This window comes from Drosophila sechellia, chromosome 2R (genome assembly GCF_004382195.2).
Source record: "Drosophila sechellia strain sech25 chromosome 2R, ASM438219v1, whole genome shotgun sequence".
Lineage (NCBI taxonomy): Eukaryota > Metazoa > Arthropoda > Insecta > Diptera > Drosophilidae > Drosophila > Drosophila sechellia.
The window spans coordinates 20242668-20259190 of NC_045950.1; the positions used below are offsets into that span (position 1 = coordinate 20242668).

Here is a 16523-nt window from a genome sequence, read left to right on the forward strand (position 1 = left end):
ACTTTCGACTGGTCGGACGTGCTCAGCTCCGCGGCTCCTCAGTTGTGCAGTTCAATCGCATCGGATACTCGCATACTCGCATTCGCGTGTTCTTCTCGTGCGTTTCGAGCGCGCCATTCAAGATAGTCGAGCCGCAGATACTTTCGCATCCATTCAGATACCGATTCTGATTCAGTCGCTTGCCGTTGCTCCGAGATGCCGGTTCGCGTTTCGCGCTGCCGCCGCCGTTCCGACAATGATTCGATGGTAAACAATAACAACCACTCGCAAGCGGTCGCCAAGTGCTAGGTCCAGCGAAAGCATCTCGCAGATAGAATACAAAATCAAGCCACAAGATACACTCCACCTACGAAGCGTCGGCACAGCAGCGATCTGCCAAAATGGTGAGTCCATGCAAATTGTATCTCGCCATGAACATGAGCTACGGCCAACACATGTTGATTGCGGCCAGCTGACCTCCGCCACTCAAAGTGTCTTTGGCCTTACAGCGAGCACACATATCTGCTGGATGTGCGAGTAGATGTGTCGGTCGCATCTGTTTTTTATCTGCTCGCAAGATGAAGCTAGCACAAGCAAATTCACAGCGCGCAATTGCAGATACGAATTCGTTTGTCAAGTGCTCGAATAATAGTTTAGGACGCCGCACACACACACTCACACACGTTCACGTTCACGTTGCGAGGAGGAAAATCTCGTTTTCCCTCTGCTTTGTCAGTTTCACGTGCGAAATTATAAATTATTTGCCCGCTTTTTGCCGCTTCTGGTTGGCGGGGGCGGTGGCGGGGGCGGCAAGGGGCCGGAAGCAACATCCAGTCGCTTTTTGGTCCATGACTTTGGCCGCCGTCTGTTTCTGATGGCCTTGTGCGCCGCGTTCCCAACAGAAACAGAACTTCCAACTGCAAATAATTGCAGCTGGCTGCCATGTGTCGCCGCTGTGGATCTGCTGCCTCCACCGTCTGTCGATTCCATCTGCTCTGCAGCTACGGCCATAGCCATAGTCAAAGCCAAAGCTATAGCCGTATATCAGTGGTCGCACCCCGAACTCCGGTGGCCAAACAGCCTCCGTCGGAATTGGGAAACCCTCGCCCAGATGGGCCTTTTCCAGCCCAGAGTTTATGGTGGCTAGTAAACTTTTGAGTGCTGCCAGGGCTAATTGATTGCGCTATCAGCTGAATCAGTCCTCTGCCATACATATAGTAAATACAAGATTCATTACTTTGTTTTTAAAAATGAAAAATATATTCAAGAGGAGATGCTGCGTCTCTGATAGGCAATATGTATTTCAATAAATAATAATCATCCCCCAATCCTTAATTTAAATGCCTGAATTATCGGCAAGGATGATCTGGCGATCTCGGGATCTTAAGATCTCGCGTCTGTTCCCTGCCTTCTGTGGTGACTCATTCTGGAAATCACCTGGTCGATCTGGCCTTGGCTTGGCAGCTGTTGCGATTGCGGATCAAACGGGGCAAGAACGAGCCCGGGATGGAGGAGCAGGTGGCGGTGGAGGGATGGAGGGAGCGGGATGCGGACAAGTGTGAGGCCAGCTGCTTTTTGGCCTGCTTGTCTTTTTGGCCGAGTCGGCTTGTCTGCTATTGTTATTGTTTTTGGCAGTGCGGTTGCTGTTCCGAATTCCATACAGCATTTACCATATTCCATATTCCATCTCGGCCATCTCCATCTCCTTTTCGCTTCCCAGCGCCGCTGTCATTGGCATGACACCTGCATAAATATTTTAACAGCTAGTAGGCTCAGAAGCAGTCTGGTTTGTTTTGTGTTTTCTCGTTTTTTCTGCCGCTCATTAAACAGCGCAGTGGTATCGAAAGGGCTTGCCCTAATTGGGGGTTAGACTAATTGATACCCAGCTGTACGATCAAAGTCACATAAAGACATATGGGAATAAATACTATTACCACCGCTTTCCATTTAGAGTATCCAATTGATTTGCCCTCAAATCACTACCATTTGAAATGCCTACGGCCTCGGTAGACGGCCCAATCGTGTCTGGAAAATAGATCCAATATTTCAGGAGGCCTGTACTCCAATTAGTGTCAGCAATTTAATTTTGTTTTGGCCGCTGGGCAGCTCAGCTGGCCAGGCCTTGTCTGATCGGCAGCAGGTACTGGGTACTGGGTAATAGGTAATCGGTAATCAGCGGGCAATCAGGCATTCAAAAAAGTCCTGCTAAATAATGCACGTCCTTGGGGGAGGGGCCCTCCACTGGCTGGCTGCACATGGTGATTGAATTTAAAATGGACAGCGGCGAAAAAGGGCAAAGTTATTAGCGTAATGGTCGGGGGCAAACAAAACACACTGGCGAACCTGGGGCAGGTGAAAATGCACATGACAAGTGCAGCTGTTGGCATCAAATTAGCCCCCCTTCAGCCATTCGCCATTCACCATTCGCCATATCCACACCATGTGCCAGCAAATCCCGCCGCCCAGCCGGCGGCAATCCGGGCAATCCATCAAGGGCTCAATCAATCATTAGCACTGCAAACGCAAACGCAAACTTCGGCGGGGAAGCGGGAAAGCGGGCAGCGGGAAATCCCAAAACAAACAGAAAAACTTTGGATTTTCACACCTTTTGCAATTAAGATGCCGCCTAGACGACATTGACTAATGAGACGCCATTTTGTTTGCGGCCTGGCGCAGCTGAGCCAACAGACAACATGGCGACCGGAAATAAGTCAATTTGCTTATTAGACTTGTCAGTGGATCCGTGAACGGAGCGGAATGGAGCGGAGAGGAGCAGATTGGAGGACACTGCCCGAAGCCCAAACGCAAACATTGCAAACGGAAAACGAGAAAAGCACGGATGGTATGGATTTTGAGCGGTGGTGAGGGGGAAAGCGAAAAGAAAAGCCAAAAAATCGCGCAAATGTCACACACAGAACAGCAACTAACGGCTGCCCCGGAAAAGCGGAAAAGTGGAGAGCGGGGCTGCATACGCTTAATCGAAAAAGTCAAAAACAAAATTCGGCGTCGCTCTCATCCAGTTTTCCTGCTTTTCGCCTTCCTACTCCTAGTTCTTCTGCTCGCCTGGCTGCCTGCCTTTTTCCTCGTTTTTCCACTCCGCTGTTGTGGCTTTTCCACCGCCACTGTGGAATTGTTGGCGCTGCAAGTGGCAGCTTATTAAAAAGACGTGGGCCACAGAATGTTTTGGGGGCAAGCAAAAATGTCATAGGAAAAGCCAGCGCAAAAAAACGAATTTTCTCCGGCAGAAACAATGGGGAAAATAGTATAGATAGACCGCGTTCGCCACTGCCTGGTCTGAGTTTAGTTGGGGAAAACCACATTGGAGGTTTATACTTTCATTTGGGTGCATGATGTACCCCTTCTTCAACGTCTTAAACTATTTCCGTAAATTGGAGGAGTCTAAATTTGTCCATTGACCTTTTGGTTACCGGAACTCATTATTAAAATGTCATAGCTCGTATGACACACCTTTTTAAAGAAAACCTGCTTAATTGGTCTGGTTTAGAGTCGAGTTTTATGACAGAACTAAGCATTTCCATTGCCTTACCATGCGATATTCTGTTAGTTGAGTTGAATTCTCTACGCTGCGTGGCCATATATTTCAAAGTCTTAGCCATTAACCTTAGCCCGCCCACAAACAGCGCCCGTCCGGAGGGCCAGCTGCACTGCCCAGCCCAGAGGCTCTTATGTTTTAAACATTTTGCCGGGTCGGGACAAAAAACTGTGTCCACGAGTGCCGCATGTCCAGTACAATCGCAGATCGCAGTCCCAGAAACGCAGACGCCATTCGCTGGCAAGCTACCAAATACCAAGTGCCCCTGCCGGCATTTGAATTGGATTTGCCAGGCGCTACACAGCATCGCTGCTCAGCCCTAAATCTCCGGCCCAGACTGGGCTGACCTTGTCCCGCACACTGCCACATTCCAACGGGGGAGGGGCGTTGGATAAGAACGACAACGAAGCAGCTGGCACAGCTGGTGCAATATTTCTTGCCCCAGATGAAACGCAGATGATGCGGCAGGAGCGCAGGAGTAGCAGGGGACAGCGGAGCAGGGGAGGCACTCCCTGCTTGTAACTTGTCAGGACACAGTTGTTTGAGCTGCTGCCTCGAGTGTCTGCAACAGATTTGGGCCAAAAAAGAGTGGAATTGCTGCTGCAGGGGCATGTGTTGCCCGTTCGAGGGCAACATTCATCGATTTGGGCATTTGGCTGGCAGTCCAGAGTCCAGGCACTACATCCTGCTGGTGGCCGGGGAAGAACGGGCTCCTATTAGACCGCCCAGGTGCATCTGTATCCGTATCAGTATCCGCATCCGTATGTGCATGTGTATCTGCATTGGTCGGGCCATCAAGCGCACCTGCTGTCACTCGCAATTTTTAATTGAAAACGGCAGCGGTGGCTGCTGCCGTCTAGAGCAGGCTTTTGGCCAAGAGACATCGGCGTCGACACGTGCCAGCATGTGTTGCCAGTTGCTGCTGCTGTTGCTGCTGGCAGACAAGTTGGCAAAAACTTGAATAGCGTCACGTGCTGCAAGGCTGGCAGAACGATTTTCCAATCAGAGGAGGACGAGCGCCGCCAGCGGTGGCAGCTGGAAAATCTTCACTTGCAACAACACAGGTCGGGAAATTGCATCCCGGCAGCAGTGCGAGCAGCTCGAGCAGCAACTTCGCCAGCTGGCGGCCATCAGCTGCCTCGCTGGCATAATTGGGATGCCTAAATACGTTTTGCGGGCAACATGTGGCAGCCAAATGTTCTCCATTCGCCCCCCTCCCCCTGCGCATAAAGCAGTTCGTATCGGAAATAAAACAGACCATAAAGCCGATTAAGCGCGACACTCGTCCAACTGTTTTTGCCCCGTAGTTGCTGTTGCTGATGTTGCTGCTGCTGCTGCCACTGATGTTGCTGCCCCTGTGACAAGCCATTATCTTATTACGCACCACACAGGCTGCAAATTAAGGGTGGTGAATCGAGGGGCGGGGCGAGGGAAGGGGTAGGAATACTCGCACGTGCGGCCGAGTAGTGTAAAAATTCTGGTGTTGCTGTTGCTGTTGCTATTGCTGCTGCTGCCCCCTTCCCCCTTCCCTCTTCCTGTTGCGCGTTGTCAGTCGGCGTTGCTGTGTGTGTGTGCGATGTGTAATTTAAAATGACGCCAATGCTGCGGCACGTTGCCAACAGACACACACACATACATGGGGAGGCACTTTGGCAGACTGAGAGGCGCTTAGCAAATAGTTGACGAGGGTTGTCGCTGAAGTTCCAGCCACTGGCTGGCCAATTAGGTAATCGAATTGCACTTTAATGAGTACGTATTGGGGGTTAAAGCGATTATTTTTTTAGTTTGCAACTCAGCAGGGTGCTGGATTTGAACTTGTGGTAAACCAATAAAAAGATTTACGATTCTAATTTATATAAAATATCTTTTAGGCTTACTCAGATTTACATGGAGGTTACATGGGAAAGTGAGCCAATCGATTTTTAGGCCATAATCACAAGCTTAGTAGTCACTTTGAGCGTTTTTCTCACATCTCCTTTTAACCGAATGTCTGTAATTGTAGTCGCTTGCCGTGCAATTAACCCCAGAACGCCGGCCGCCCACTTTTGAGCCCCTGCTGCTTGATGCTAATTACACAGACCCCTTGGCGCCAGAACTCCTCGCACAACCCACTGTTCGCCTCCGCCAGCATACATTTGTAGCTTCATGTGTAATGAAGCAGCTGACGCAGCAAGTTGCAAAAAGTTTTAACTGTGAAACGATGTTGCTGCTGCACAGGTGTCGTCGCCAGTCGCCATTCTCCATTCGCCGTTCGCCGTTCCCCAGTAATCCCTCCCAGAAGCGGGACGCGGGTCGGGCGCCACTTGCGCATAATGACGCACAATGCGGAGTCCGCAACACACAGTGGGTCGCAGTCCGGGTGTCCACCAGTCCAATAGTCCAGCAGTCCGGGAGTCCCAGGTCCGAGTTTCGAGGTCCGAGGTCCAGTTGCTTGTCATTCGCACACACACATATGTGGCGGGGGATTGCGAGGGACGGGCGAGGTGGAGGGTAAATGGGCAGCTTACCGGGAAAGCACATGCAGCTGTGCTGTGATTTCCCACCCTCCCGGCCACCCACCTCACTCTCAGCTGGCCTTCAACCCCCGGAAAAGCCGCCCACCCTCCACGCCCCATTTTCCACATCCTTTGTTGTTGTTATTTCAGTTGGCGCGCCTTTTCGTTAACCACTCCTCGTCCTTTTTATCCAGCTCTCCTACAATCTGCGTGTGTGTGAGTGCGGCTGTTTTTGTAAGCAAAAGGGATAAAAGTATAAAATGCTTTGGTGTCCAGCGCATGGCTCGCTCCACCCGCCCCCTGGAATTAAATGAATGTCGTTTAAAATTCGTCCTTTGTTTTTTATGATTTCTGCCAACCTAATTGAAAATTATGCAGTGAAAATGTATTGTGCCGTCGCCCTTCATTTGTCAAATCGTCGAGCATGGGCTGCTAATAGTTGCTAAGTAGTCTTCTCGCAAGTGGAGTGATGGCTATAAGATGCCACCGCTTGGGGCAAGTAGAGGGTGGAGCGGATTCAACTTGTGTAGGATCAAAAGTCCAGTCCAAAGGTTGAATATCTTTAATTTAAATTCATTGGGATATGTCTTGTCCAAGTTCAAAATCATAGAATCATCATAGCAGATCCCAGTAAATTGGACTCCGCGATGACTGGTACATGTGCTTATAAATCACGCCATTGACATTCCCAAAAAAGTAAGTCCGTAATTGGGCTTCTATCCCACTGTGCTGCCTCCGTTTTAATAATTACTTTTCCTCTTGGCAATTTCGCCGGCAGCCGTCGCAGCCTCAGCCTGCCAGCCCCTTCCCTCAGCTCCCCTTCAGTCCGGGATCCTGGATCCTGAAGCCTGGATCCCGCTCCATCCTGCCGCTTCAGATTCAGCTTCAGCTGGCCCAAGTTTTGTGGGAAAAACTTCTGCGGGCGACATTTTCCATTTTGCTGCGATGGAAGCTTGTGAGGCTCCCGGCTCTTTGAAGTGCCTGCCTTACACAGGACGATGGAGCGAGGGGGCATCGGGTGCGAGGATTGGGGGACTGGGTGGGTGAACTGGGGGCGCCTTCTGGCGACGACAGGCGACAGCTGCTTGAGCGACAACGACACGACTGCTCCTGACATTTGATTCATTCGTCATAGCCAGGGCCAAAGGCGGCAGCTGCCGGCTATTAAGTGAGTCAGAACCAGCACCACCACCACGACCACCCAACCGATGCCATCCACCTCCACCGGCATCCCATTCCACCCACTTCCCAATTAAGCTCACCTGCCGCCTTTCACAAACACTTGTTGTTTGCCTCGACACCTCCCCACTCATACCACCCCCACCACCACCTTCACCACCGCCTCACGCATGTTTTGTCTCCCCGTTTTTTGCGAACTGTGGAAAGACCTCGCTGCAAAACACTTGTCAAGTGTTCCTGCGGCTGAGGGATGGCAGATGATCCAATCGTCTGGCCGGGACTTTCCCAGCCGAGTAGGGGCATGGAGAAGGGGGTTGGGTCGTCATTAGTCGGCCCTCACTTTGGCAAACGGCAGCTGGCGGCGTGTCAAGTGTTTGTTTTTAATAGAATTTCATTTGCGGCATTTGAGTGTAATTTCGCTCTGATGCCAAACAGCTGCTCCCACTGCCCCCGTTGAAAGCCCCTCGTATAAGACTGGGTGGGAGGCTGAGGTATCCCCACTCGATTGTAAATATTGCCGGCCGCGACGATTGACTTTAAACAATTGCTCTAAACATTTCTTGCACCTCGAACGGCCGGGCAGAGATTGATCGAAAACATGAATGAAACTGAACAGGTCCCTGCTTTTCCGCCTTCCTGTTTTCCTCCGTGTTTTCCCTGCTTTTCCCCCGCCGCCCCCTTACGCAAGGGCACGGCAAGCTGCACAAACTCCCACAGTCCGCAAAGGTATTTACATATTTTAGTGATAAAAATCAACACAAAAATGTTTCCCCTCATGCGAGCTGGACATGAACAACTTTCAGGTGGGGTGTGGAAAGATGTCTCCTTGCGTGGATGGTGGGGGGTGGTGGTGGGTGGCCGGAACTCCCGGGGAAATGGGTCGCAGTGATGGGTAAACAGGAAGTGCAGTGTCGAGTCAATTAGCAAGGCTGCGCTCCCGATCTCTTGGATTCCCCTTTGAGATATCGGGCAGGTTTCCCAATGGATTTTCATTTAGTCGGCCGCCTCGAGTGAGAAGTTCTTCGACTCAATTACGAAACAGGTGTCTACGGCGTGCGGTCTGCTGGCAGCTGTCGGCATTCTTTGACTATAAATTGGTTTTGGTCTATGCCATTTGGAGGCAAGGAAGAATGTCGAGAATTTGTGGAGCATTGATAGATAAATTATTAGTTACTGAACGAAGATCAGCAAATCAAATGGCAACTAGAAATTAAAGCTATGACACGCATCATCTTCAAAAGCTAGCTAGAAGATAGATGGAATATTCAATTGAACTCTTTCGATCCTCTTAAATCCATTTTGATATTCCACACCACGAGGCAACTCTTAAATCCATTTCATGAGGATCAACGCCAGCTCAGAGTCCTTTAATGCAGCTGGTTTAGTATTGAATTGAACGTGCATATTTAAAATAATCGCACTTAAGCGCCTCTAAAATGGAAGCAATTTGGCCAAATTAAAGCGGCAGCTGTTCTTTCTTCTCAAAGCGAACAAAAGGCTCCAAGGTCTCCGCCTTTGAAAGTGTATTTCGGTGCGCCCAATTTGCATGTCAGACAACCATTTAATCAAATTGAAATCAAATAAGTTGAAAACATAATGTGAGAACTTTGTCACTTGATGTTTTCGTCTATCGCCCGGAACCTGGGAACCTGTGAGCCTGTGCACTGTGCCGGCGGAATTATCTGGGCGTGGGCAGGAGGTCCTCCCCATATATTTTTCGCCTCCCTCAGCTAGCTAACCGCTTCTTCCCCTCCTGCTTCCAGATGGCGCTCGACGGCAAGGCGATAATTAAGGAGGAGATTACCGACAAGGACGCTTACGAGGCAGCTGCGGCGGCGGTGGCAGCGGGAGCCGCTCTGGCGGTGGCCTCCGCTGCGGCCGTCCAGGTGCCACCCGCGTCATCGTCCTCGGCGGGATCAGCGTCATCGGCAGCCGCCGCGGCCACCAACAACACAACATCGGCGGCAGCCACAGCGGCGGCAATTAGTCGTCGGCTTAAAGGTGAGTGGAGCACATTTAAGTAAACTGCACTGCGAGAAACGGGGGGCGGAAGTTGTGGGCATAGAATATTAAAGTAAAGTAAAAGTGATGGGTGAATATCATTGTTTGAAACTATAAAAGGCCTGGTTAGGAATATTAACTAGTGAGAATTGATGATATTGATACCTTAAAGTTTGGGATATTCACATTTATGATTGAACACATAAAGTGCCAGTGTACGTTCAAAATCCCCAATATTTATAGCTGTTTACTTGATGGTGTGAACTTGAGCAGCTGCACGTGTTCCTTTAAAATGGGCCCCGATCCCAGCTCCAGCTCCATTTCGCACTCCATCTGGAACTGCACATCAGAGCATTTCGGATTCGTTACTTTCTAAATGGTTTTCCGAACCAAAACGGGACCACAGGCCGCAGTCGGAAACTTGCCGAGAATGCGAATGAAAAAGGCCAAAAGAATTTGCTAGTTTGCACCGCACCCCAAACTCCTGCTCGAAAAAAGGAGAAAAAAAACGGAAACCGCTGCTGGCATTGTTCCCAGCATCAGACCAGCATTTTGTTGCCTGCTCTTGGGCGCCCGACACTGCAAAAGAGCAGGGGTGGTGTGGAGAGGGGGATCATTGCGGCTTTGATTGCCGGATTCTCCGGACTACCTGCGCCTGTTCCCAGGCAAATGATGTGTGGCCCAGCATTTAAGTCGCATGAATTTCTTTCCTTTCACCAGCAATTAGCATTTTCCGGGCAAACACAGCTCTCTGTGCAGGAGGCCACCCCTCCCCGCTTCGCAGCCGATGATAATCAGAAGCAGTGCATGATGAATATTTGCCAAAATGATTGTTTTCCCAAATGACTATGCCAGCAACAGCAATGACAGCAGCAGCACCACCACCACCAACAACAAACTAAACTTGCCAACGTTTCGTTTTGTGCGCTCGACTGCAATCTATGGGACGCAGCTGTGCAAATTCTGTTGGCCACATAGACACACACACACTCACTGAGAGACGCACACACAGATGCATGGCTGGGACCACGCTGCGTATACGTAACCTTAAATCGATGAAGGGAGCTCATGATGCTGGCAAATGTTGGGCCAGCAGTTGAAACCTCCCGAGTCCTCCGCTCGAAACATTATGTTTTAGAAAATATGTGAATTGTCAACACAGAATTTTCGTAAATAGTTTTTTGGTTTTGCGTGGGGTTTTTCTTGGCAGCAGCTGCTGCTCGGCCAGCAACTTTGGGTCAGCAGTTGAGGCTTTCCCACAACAGGACCAAACCAAAACAAACCGAAACTTTTAAGCCCGGTCAAGTGCAATATTTTACAATTGTACACCACACTAGTCGAGGGGTTGGAGGGGGGGCGTTTGGCAGGGAAAGCGATGTGGCGATGGCGATGCCGGCCAATTAAGCCCGGAAAAACGGCAGGAGGGGCAGCATGTGATCCATCATTGTCTATGCTTGGCATTTGATAAGAGCCGTCGAGTCGGTTGACTGATGCCTCCGACTCCGACCACTACCACGACCATCCGCATCCGTATCCGTGTGTCTGCCATCTCCCATTCGGATGGCAGTGGATGTGGATGTGGCTGTGGGTGGTCGTGTGGCCCTTCGATTGGCAAGGCGGTGGCGTGCCTGAATGGCTGTGAAAACACAGCCAGTTGCAGCTGTATCCACAATCATTATCACAAAAGCAAACTGTGCAGCAGCCGCACGGCAGCAACAGCAGCAACATCAGCAGCAGCAGCAGCAGCAGTAGCAACAGCATCAGCGGCAACATCAACTGACTGCCATTCCCATCGTCGTTGTCGTCATCATCGTCCTCATCATCATGGTCATCAGCAACATTCGCCACCCACAATGTCTGTCAGCCACCAGCCCCATTGCTATCCACCCATTCACCCACAGCGCACCAACCCACCAATCCAGCGACCCACACCCATAAACAATTTCCATTAGCTTGTGCAAACAAAGTTTGTGTGTGTTTGGTCGTTACAGGCGACAAATGTGTCCTAAGCCTTTTATTTTATACCATTTGTGGTACCACATTTCAGGAACTCAGGGAAGCGACAGAAAAGCAACCAACTTCCATGTTGCAACCTAAATGGGACGAATTTAAAAGCACAACAGACTCTTCTAATGGGTTTGAAAGTATAAGGATTGATATCAGTACACTATTAAATACTTTCCTGTTTCTTATCGAATATAAACTATTTACCAAATGATAAGCCCAATTCACTATGCCACCATTTCGTCGCCTGACAATGAGTTTCCTAGCAGCTTCGCCGTCCATCTGAGTCCTGCGGATTTGCTTTAAGCTTTCATTTTTGAGCTGCAGCATCGCTCTGGCAGGATCATGGTTGGCTGCGATGGGACAGCAGCACGTACCGCAGTGTGCTGCACCTGCACCCGGTGCCTCCATCATCGGAGGACCACCCACATCCTCCCACTCGTCGACTCGTCCTTGCAATTAGTGCGTTATGTGGTGCTTGATTTGCTTGCCTTACTGGGCCCAAACCACACACACAGCACACTTTGCAAGGGCCAAAAATGTTTGCTAATTTATTTCCCATGTTCAAACAAATTTGTTAATGCCGGCAGTTGGTCGGGTATGTAGTAGCCAGTATCCAGTATCCAGTATCCAGTGTGCAGTGTGCAGTATGTAGTATGTAGTTGCGCAGTTGACCAGATCTGTGGGACAAGTGCTGTAGCTTGTTGTGGTTAGGTGGCACATATATTTCCGTTCCTCGGTTTCTGCTAATGCATTTGTAATGCGCCTGGGCTGCACATCCTGTCCTGGTCTCGAAATTGGACTTGGACTTGTTTCCCATGTTCCAGGATGAACATGCAACTAACCACTCGTCCTCCTCTCTCCCACCAAATTAGCTAGCAGCAGCGGCGGGGACAAGAGCTCCACCTCATCCTCGAGCAGCAAGGACAGCAGCCACACCTCCAGCAGCAGGAGCGAGAGGGACAGGGAGAGGGAGCGAGAACGGGAGCGGGAACGGGACCGCCTGTGCCGCACTCCGCCGGACTCTCCGCCGGATAGCTCGCGCAGCCTGGCCCCCCGCTCGCCCCACTCCCCTCTACAGTTGCACCAGCGTCCACAGCGCAACGCCAGCGTTTCCCCGGTGGTCAATGGATCCTCCTCGGGCGGAGGAGGAGTGGGATCCTCCGGCACTTCGCCTACGCCCACACCGGGCAGTCAGCATGCCGCCTCCTTGGCCGCAGCCGCCGCCGCCGCTGCAGCAGCCCACGTGGAGCAGGCGCGACTGGTTTCCAAGATGCGCAAGTTCCTGGGCGCCCTGGTTCAGTTCTCCCAGGAACTGGGACAGCCGGAGGTGAGCGAGAGGGTGCGCGCCCTGGTGCTGTCCCTTTGCAGCGGCAGCATCTCCGTGGAGGAGTTCCGGCTGGCCCTACAGGAGGCCATTAACCTGCCACTCCGGCCGTACGTGGTTCCGCTCCTCAAGAACAGCATCGCCCTGGTGCAGCGGGAGATTCTTGCCCTGGCCAGAGCCACCAACCAATCCGCCCTGCAGTACGTGACCAACAACGAGCAGGCGGTGATGGAGTTCGCTCCTCACGGAGTGGCCAGTGCCGAGTTCGGAGACATATTCATCCAGCTGGAGGCACCCACATCAAACGGCAGCAGTGCGGTCTTCAAGCGCCGCTCCTCGGACTCCATGATGGAGCACGGCGGCCACAACGGCCTTCAGGAGTGGAGCGAATACATGGCCAGCGGCGGAGCAGGCTATCCTCCACCGCCCAGCAAGCGCCTCACGCTGCATCCCACCCACTCGGTGGTGGCCTACGGGGAATACGGGGTATCGTCCGCGGAAGGACTCCCCTCGGCGGCGGCCTTCATGCAGCGCGACGAACGGGATCTGCGGATGAGCGAGGCGCAGGCCAGGCACGCCGCTCCTCCACAAAGGGCAGGAAACCCCCAGCCCAATCCCAATCCCAATGCAGCTGCCCCTGGAGCTCCGGGAGCGGGTGGCGAGGAGGAGTGGAAGAACATCCACACCATGCTCAACTGCATCTCCGCCATGGTGGACAAGACGAAGAGGGCCATCACGATCCTCCAGCAGCGGGGCATCGAGCCCCAGCATCCCAACAGCAGTCAGGAGGTAACCCCCGCGGCCATGGCGGAGCTGCGACGCCAGACCGAGGAGAAGGTCGCCGAGTTCAAGCGGAATGCGGAGGATGCAGTGACACAGGTGAGGGGATACCACCTTTTCGCAACCGCAATGATTGGATCGATATGTTATTTTATTGTAATCGAATGGTTTCTTATGTTTCTTTTTTCCAGGTGAAACGCCAAGCTGTCATTGAAATCCAGCGGGCAGTGGTGGCTGCTGAAACTCGGGCTGCGGAGATCATGACCCAGGAACGCCTGCGCATGGAGAAGTTCTTCATGGAGATGAGCCGTCATTCTAGCGGGGAACGTGATCTGGACAACAAGTCGCCGTCAATGGCGGGTGCACAGAATGTAAGCTCATTAAACACGTTAATAAGTGCATTGTTTATTAACTTGTAACCGCTTTTAGGGCAGCAATCTGCAGCAGCAGTGCTGGAACTGCGGGCGCAAGGCCACGGAGACCTGTTCCGGCTGCAACATGGCCCGGTATTGCAGCGCCTCGTGTCAGTACAGGGATTGGGATAGTCACCATCAGGTGGGTTCTCTAGCAATATTTAACATTAATTTTAATGAGAGATCAGGGGTTCCTTCTATATTCTATTGATTGAAATATAGCTAGTTTATAAACTATTTGATTATAATAATGCTTTTTTTTACCTTCCAGGTTTGTGGCAACACCCGAGCCAGTGAGCTAAGCGCCAAGCACCTGCACTCGGCCAGCAACCTGAGTCTGCGCAACGCGATGGCCACCCGCTCACCACCCACTCCCAACTCAGCGGCCCACCTGCAGGCGGCGGCAGCTGCTGCGGCTGCTGCAGCAGGAGCCCGGGAAGCGGTCAGTGCTCCGGTCGGCGGTCCTGGAGCAGGAGTAGCCGGCGCTGCGGGAGCGGGAAGCGGAGTCCAATCCGGTGGAGGAGGAGGAGGCGGGGGCGGAGGGGGTGGTGGAGCCGCGGCTGCTGCTGTGGCCGCCGCCACTCCAGGTGCTTTGGTGGCCAACGGGTTGGGCTCCAAATGACGCATTCGCATGATGAAACCCAAGAAGAAGTACTTGTGCTAGTCAAATTAAAGGGGGTGAACCACAAAACCATATACACCATTAAAAATATGCAGCTAAAATAGAGATATCCAAAAACCAAAATCGAGTGAAGAATTCACAGTCGCATCGTCGGTTGAAGAGACAAGTGAAGTAGAAGATGCTTAACACCCAGAAACGCATAAATAGACACAGATTGATGTGCATTTTCACTAAAGTTTATAGATTACAATGTTTAAAGAAGGCCACGGTAATGAGCGGGTTGAATTAAATGGGTTGAAAATCCATGGAGGAAACCAATATTAATTACTCTCACTCACAAAATATTTTACGGAATCCATCTAGCAATTCTCAACCTGTGACTTAATGTATGAAATCGCATTTTTACCATCAGCACTTTCACACACGAAATACATAAATATTAATAATAATATGTGCACACTAATAAAGAATTACATAAGCAAGCTAAATCATTTAATTCAGAACTTGAGAAGCAGTGAAATTCTATGAGTAAGCAACCCAAAGCGAGTAAAAACAAAAACTGAACATAGTAGATTTTATTAATACAATACAGTATATTACTACGGATATGATTACGATTATGGCTAATTTATTGAGCGAGTTTAATTTATTGATTAGTATTTATTGTACTCCCTAATCTAAAACTAAATGTACTTTTATCAGAAACAAATACCAAGTAAATGTTAAACCCACAAACGCGGGCTGCTGCAAAGCTCCGGCAACTGAAACCCAAGAAATAAAGTGTTTTAAACCAAGCGAAGTCTCGATTCCCATTTCCAAATTCGAATTAGAAAATAACATTTCGATTGGCAGCCTAAAAGAAGGCCATGAAAAGTGCATTAGTGTGAGGCGGGTGAGCGCCTGCGAGTGTGCTACAAAACCACAAACTACTGTGATGAAATTTCAATTATCGTCACTCAGCTGTGTGCTCCGTGTCGGTGTGAGTATCTGTGTGAGCGCCAGGGTGAGTATCTGCGCCTGTGTGTGTGTTCATGTATGGCACACCTGCTGCTGTCGCATTGCAAGCGAGCAAGCAAAAGCTCGTTAGTCCCCCGCTCCGCCCCGCCCGCACCAGGCCCAGCCCCTTCTTCCTTCGTTCCAAGGACGCCCACAACATTTGTTGCACACGCACACACACGGCCTGCGGCTAGCCACCCACTCACACACACACACACTCTCGCAGAGGGGCAGCAGCTTGCCTTGGCTTCGCCTTTGTCTGGATGCTGTGCGCTTTTTTGCAACCCTTCAGCCAACAACAATAATGATGATGGTGGCATTTGCTACCTGAGTGATTTCCTAAAGCACAGCTCCACTCCGCTCACCACTCTCTCCATCCAGTGCCACCACCACTTCCGGTTGCGAGTGGAATTCACATGCACATTCGAATGGCTGCACGTCCAGCTGGCATGTGCTACCGTTTCCATCTCCCGGGATTGCCGGTCCCCGTCCGCAGCCACTCGATTACCCCTTTGTGCCGGTGCCGTTGCCGGCCAGCCTTCGTTAGCTTCTATTTAACATGCAGTTATCGTTTGTTATCGCCAGCAGCCACAAGCCAAGCTCCCACAGAAGCAGCTTGTCAACAGGCAGCGAAGTGAGGAGGGATAACAGTCCTCCGGATGCCCTGCAAATCCCTTAATTATATAATCGAGCCAGGCTGAGTCTGCAGAGTGAGTGACTGAATTGTAGAAGATACGAGTTCGTTCCTAAACCTATTGAGAGTAGGATTCTTCGCTTCCGTAAAACAAGGACCAAATACACTTCTCGACCGGCTTAGCTTTAGCTTCCATATGACACTTCCTCAGAAGGGCCTGTTAATCTCTTAAAACTCCGAATTCCATGCCCCCAACTGGAGTGGGGTACATTGCCCACACCCTGGTTTGCTAAACAGCCCACGGGCCTCTTCTATTGTTTCGCAGCTCCAATCGATTCCAATGCATTAACATTAAAACTTGGGTGCTGAAATTTTAATTAAAATGTGACAGGCAACTAGCGCACAATGAGCCCGCTCCAATCCCAATCGCCGGATATCTTGGCCTGGCCCTCTTGTGTGTGCGTCTGGCATAAAAATATTCAGCATAAGTGGCGGCCACCCTGCGATGCTCGACATAGCAGAGCTGCCGAGCTGCCGAGC

At 51.0% G+C, this 16523-nt stretch overlaps 1 protein-coding gene across 1 annotated transcript; it reads left to right on the forward strand.

The window, feature by feature from the left end:
- On the forward strand, nucleotides 1-15148 carry LOC6618787 (protein CBFA2T3). The gene is made up of 6 exons (XM_032715880.1): nucleotides 1-383; nucleotides 8970-9207; nucleotides 12087-13417; nucleotides 13510-13689; nucleotides 13748-13873; nucleotides 14003-15148. The coding sequence occupies exons 1-6, from the start codon at nucleotides 381-383 to the stop codon at nucleotides 14351-14353; spliced, it is 2229 nt and encodes a 742-aa protein (XP_032571771.1). The 5' UTR covers nucleotides 1-380; the 3' UTR covers nucleotides 14354-15148.
- The last annotated feature ends 1375 nt before the right edge of the window (nucleotides 15149-16523 follow it).

What these genes read in the sequence shown, in the direction of transcription:
- LOC6618787 (XM_032715880.1), top strand. An exon ending in CAATGGCGGGTGCACAGAAT is followed by an intron (nt 13,690 to 13,747) that starts GTAAGCTCATTA and finishes AACCGCTTTTAG; the next exon opens with GGCAGCAATCTGCAGCAGCA. An exon ending in ATTGGGATAGTCACCATCAG is followed by an intron (nt 13,874 to 14,002) that starts GTGGGTTCTCTA and finishes TTTACCTTCCAG; the next exon opens with GTTTGTGGCAACACCCGAGC.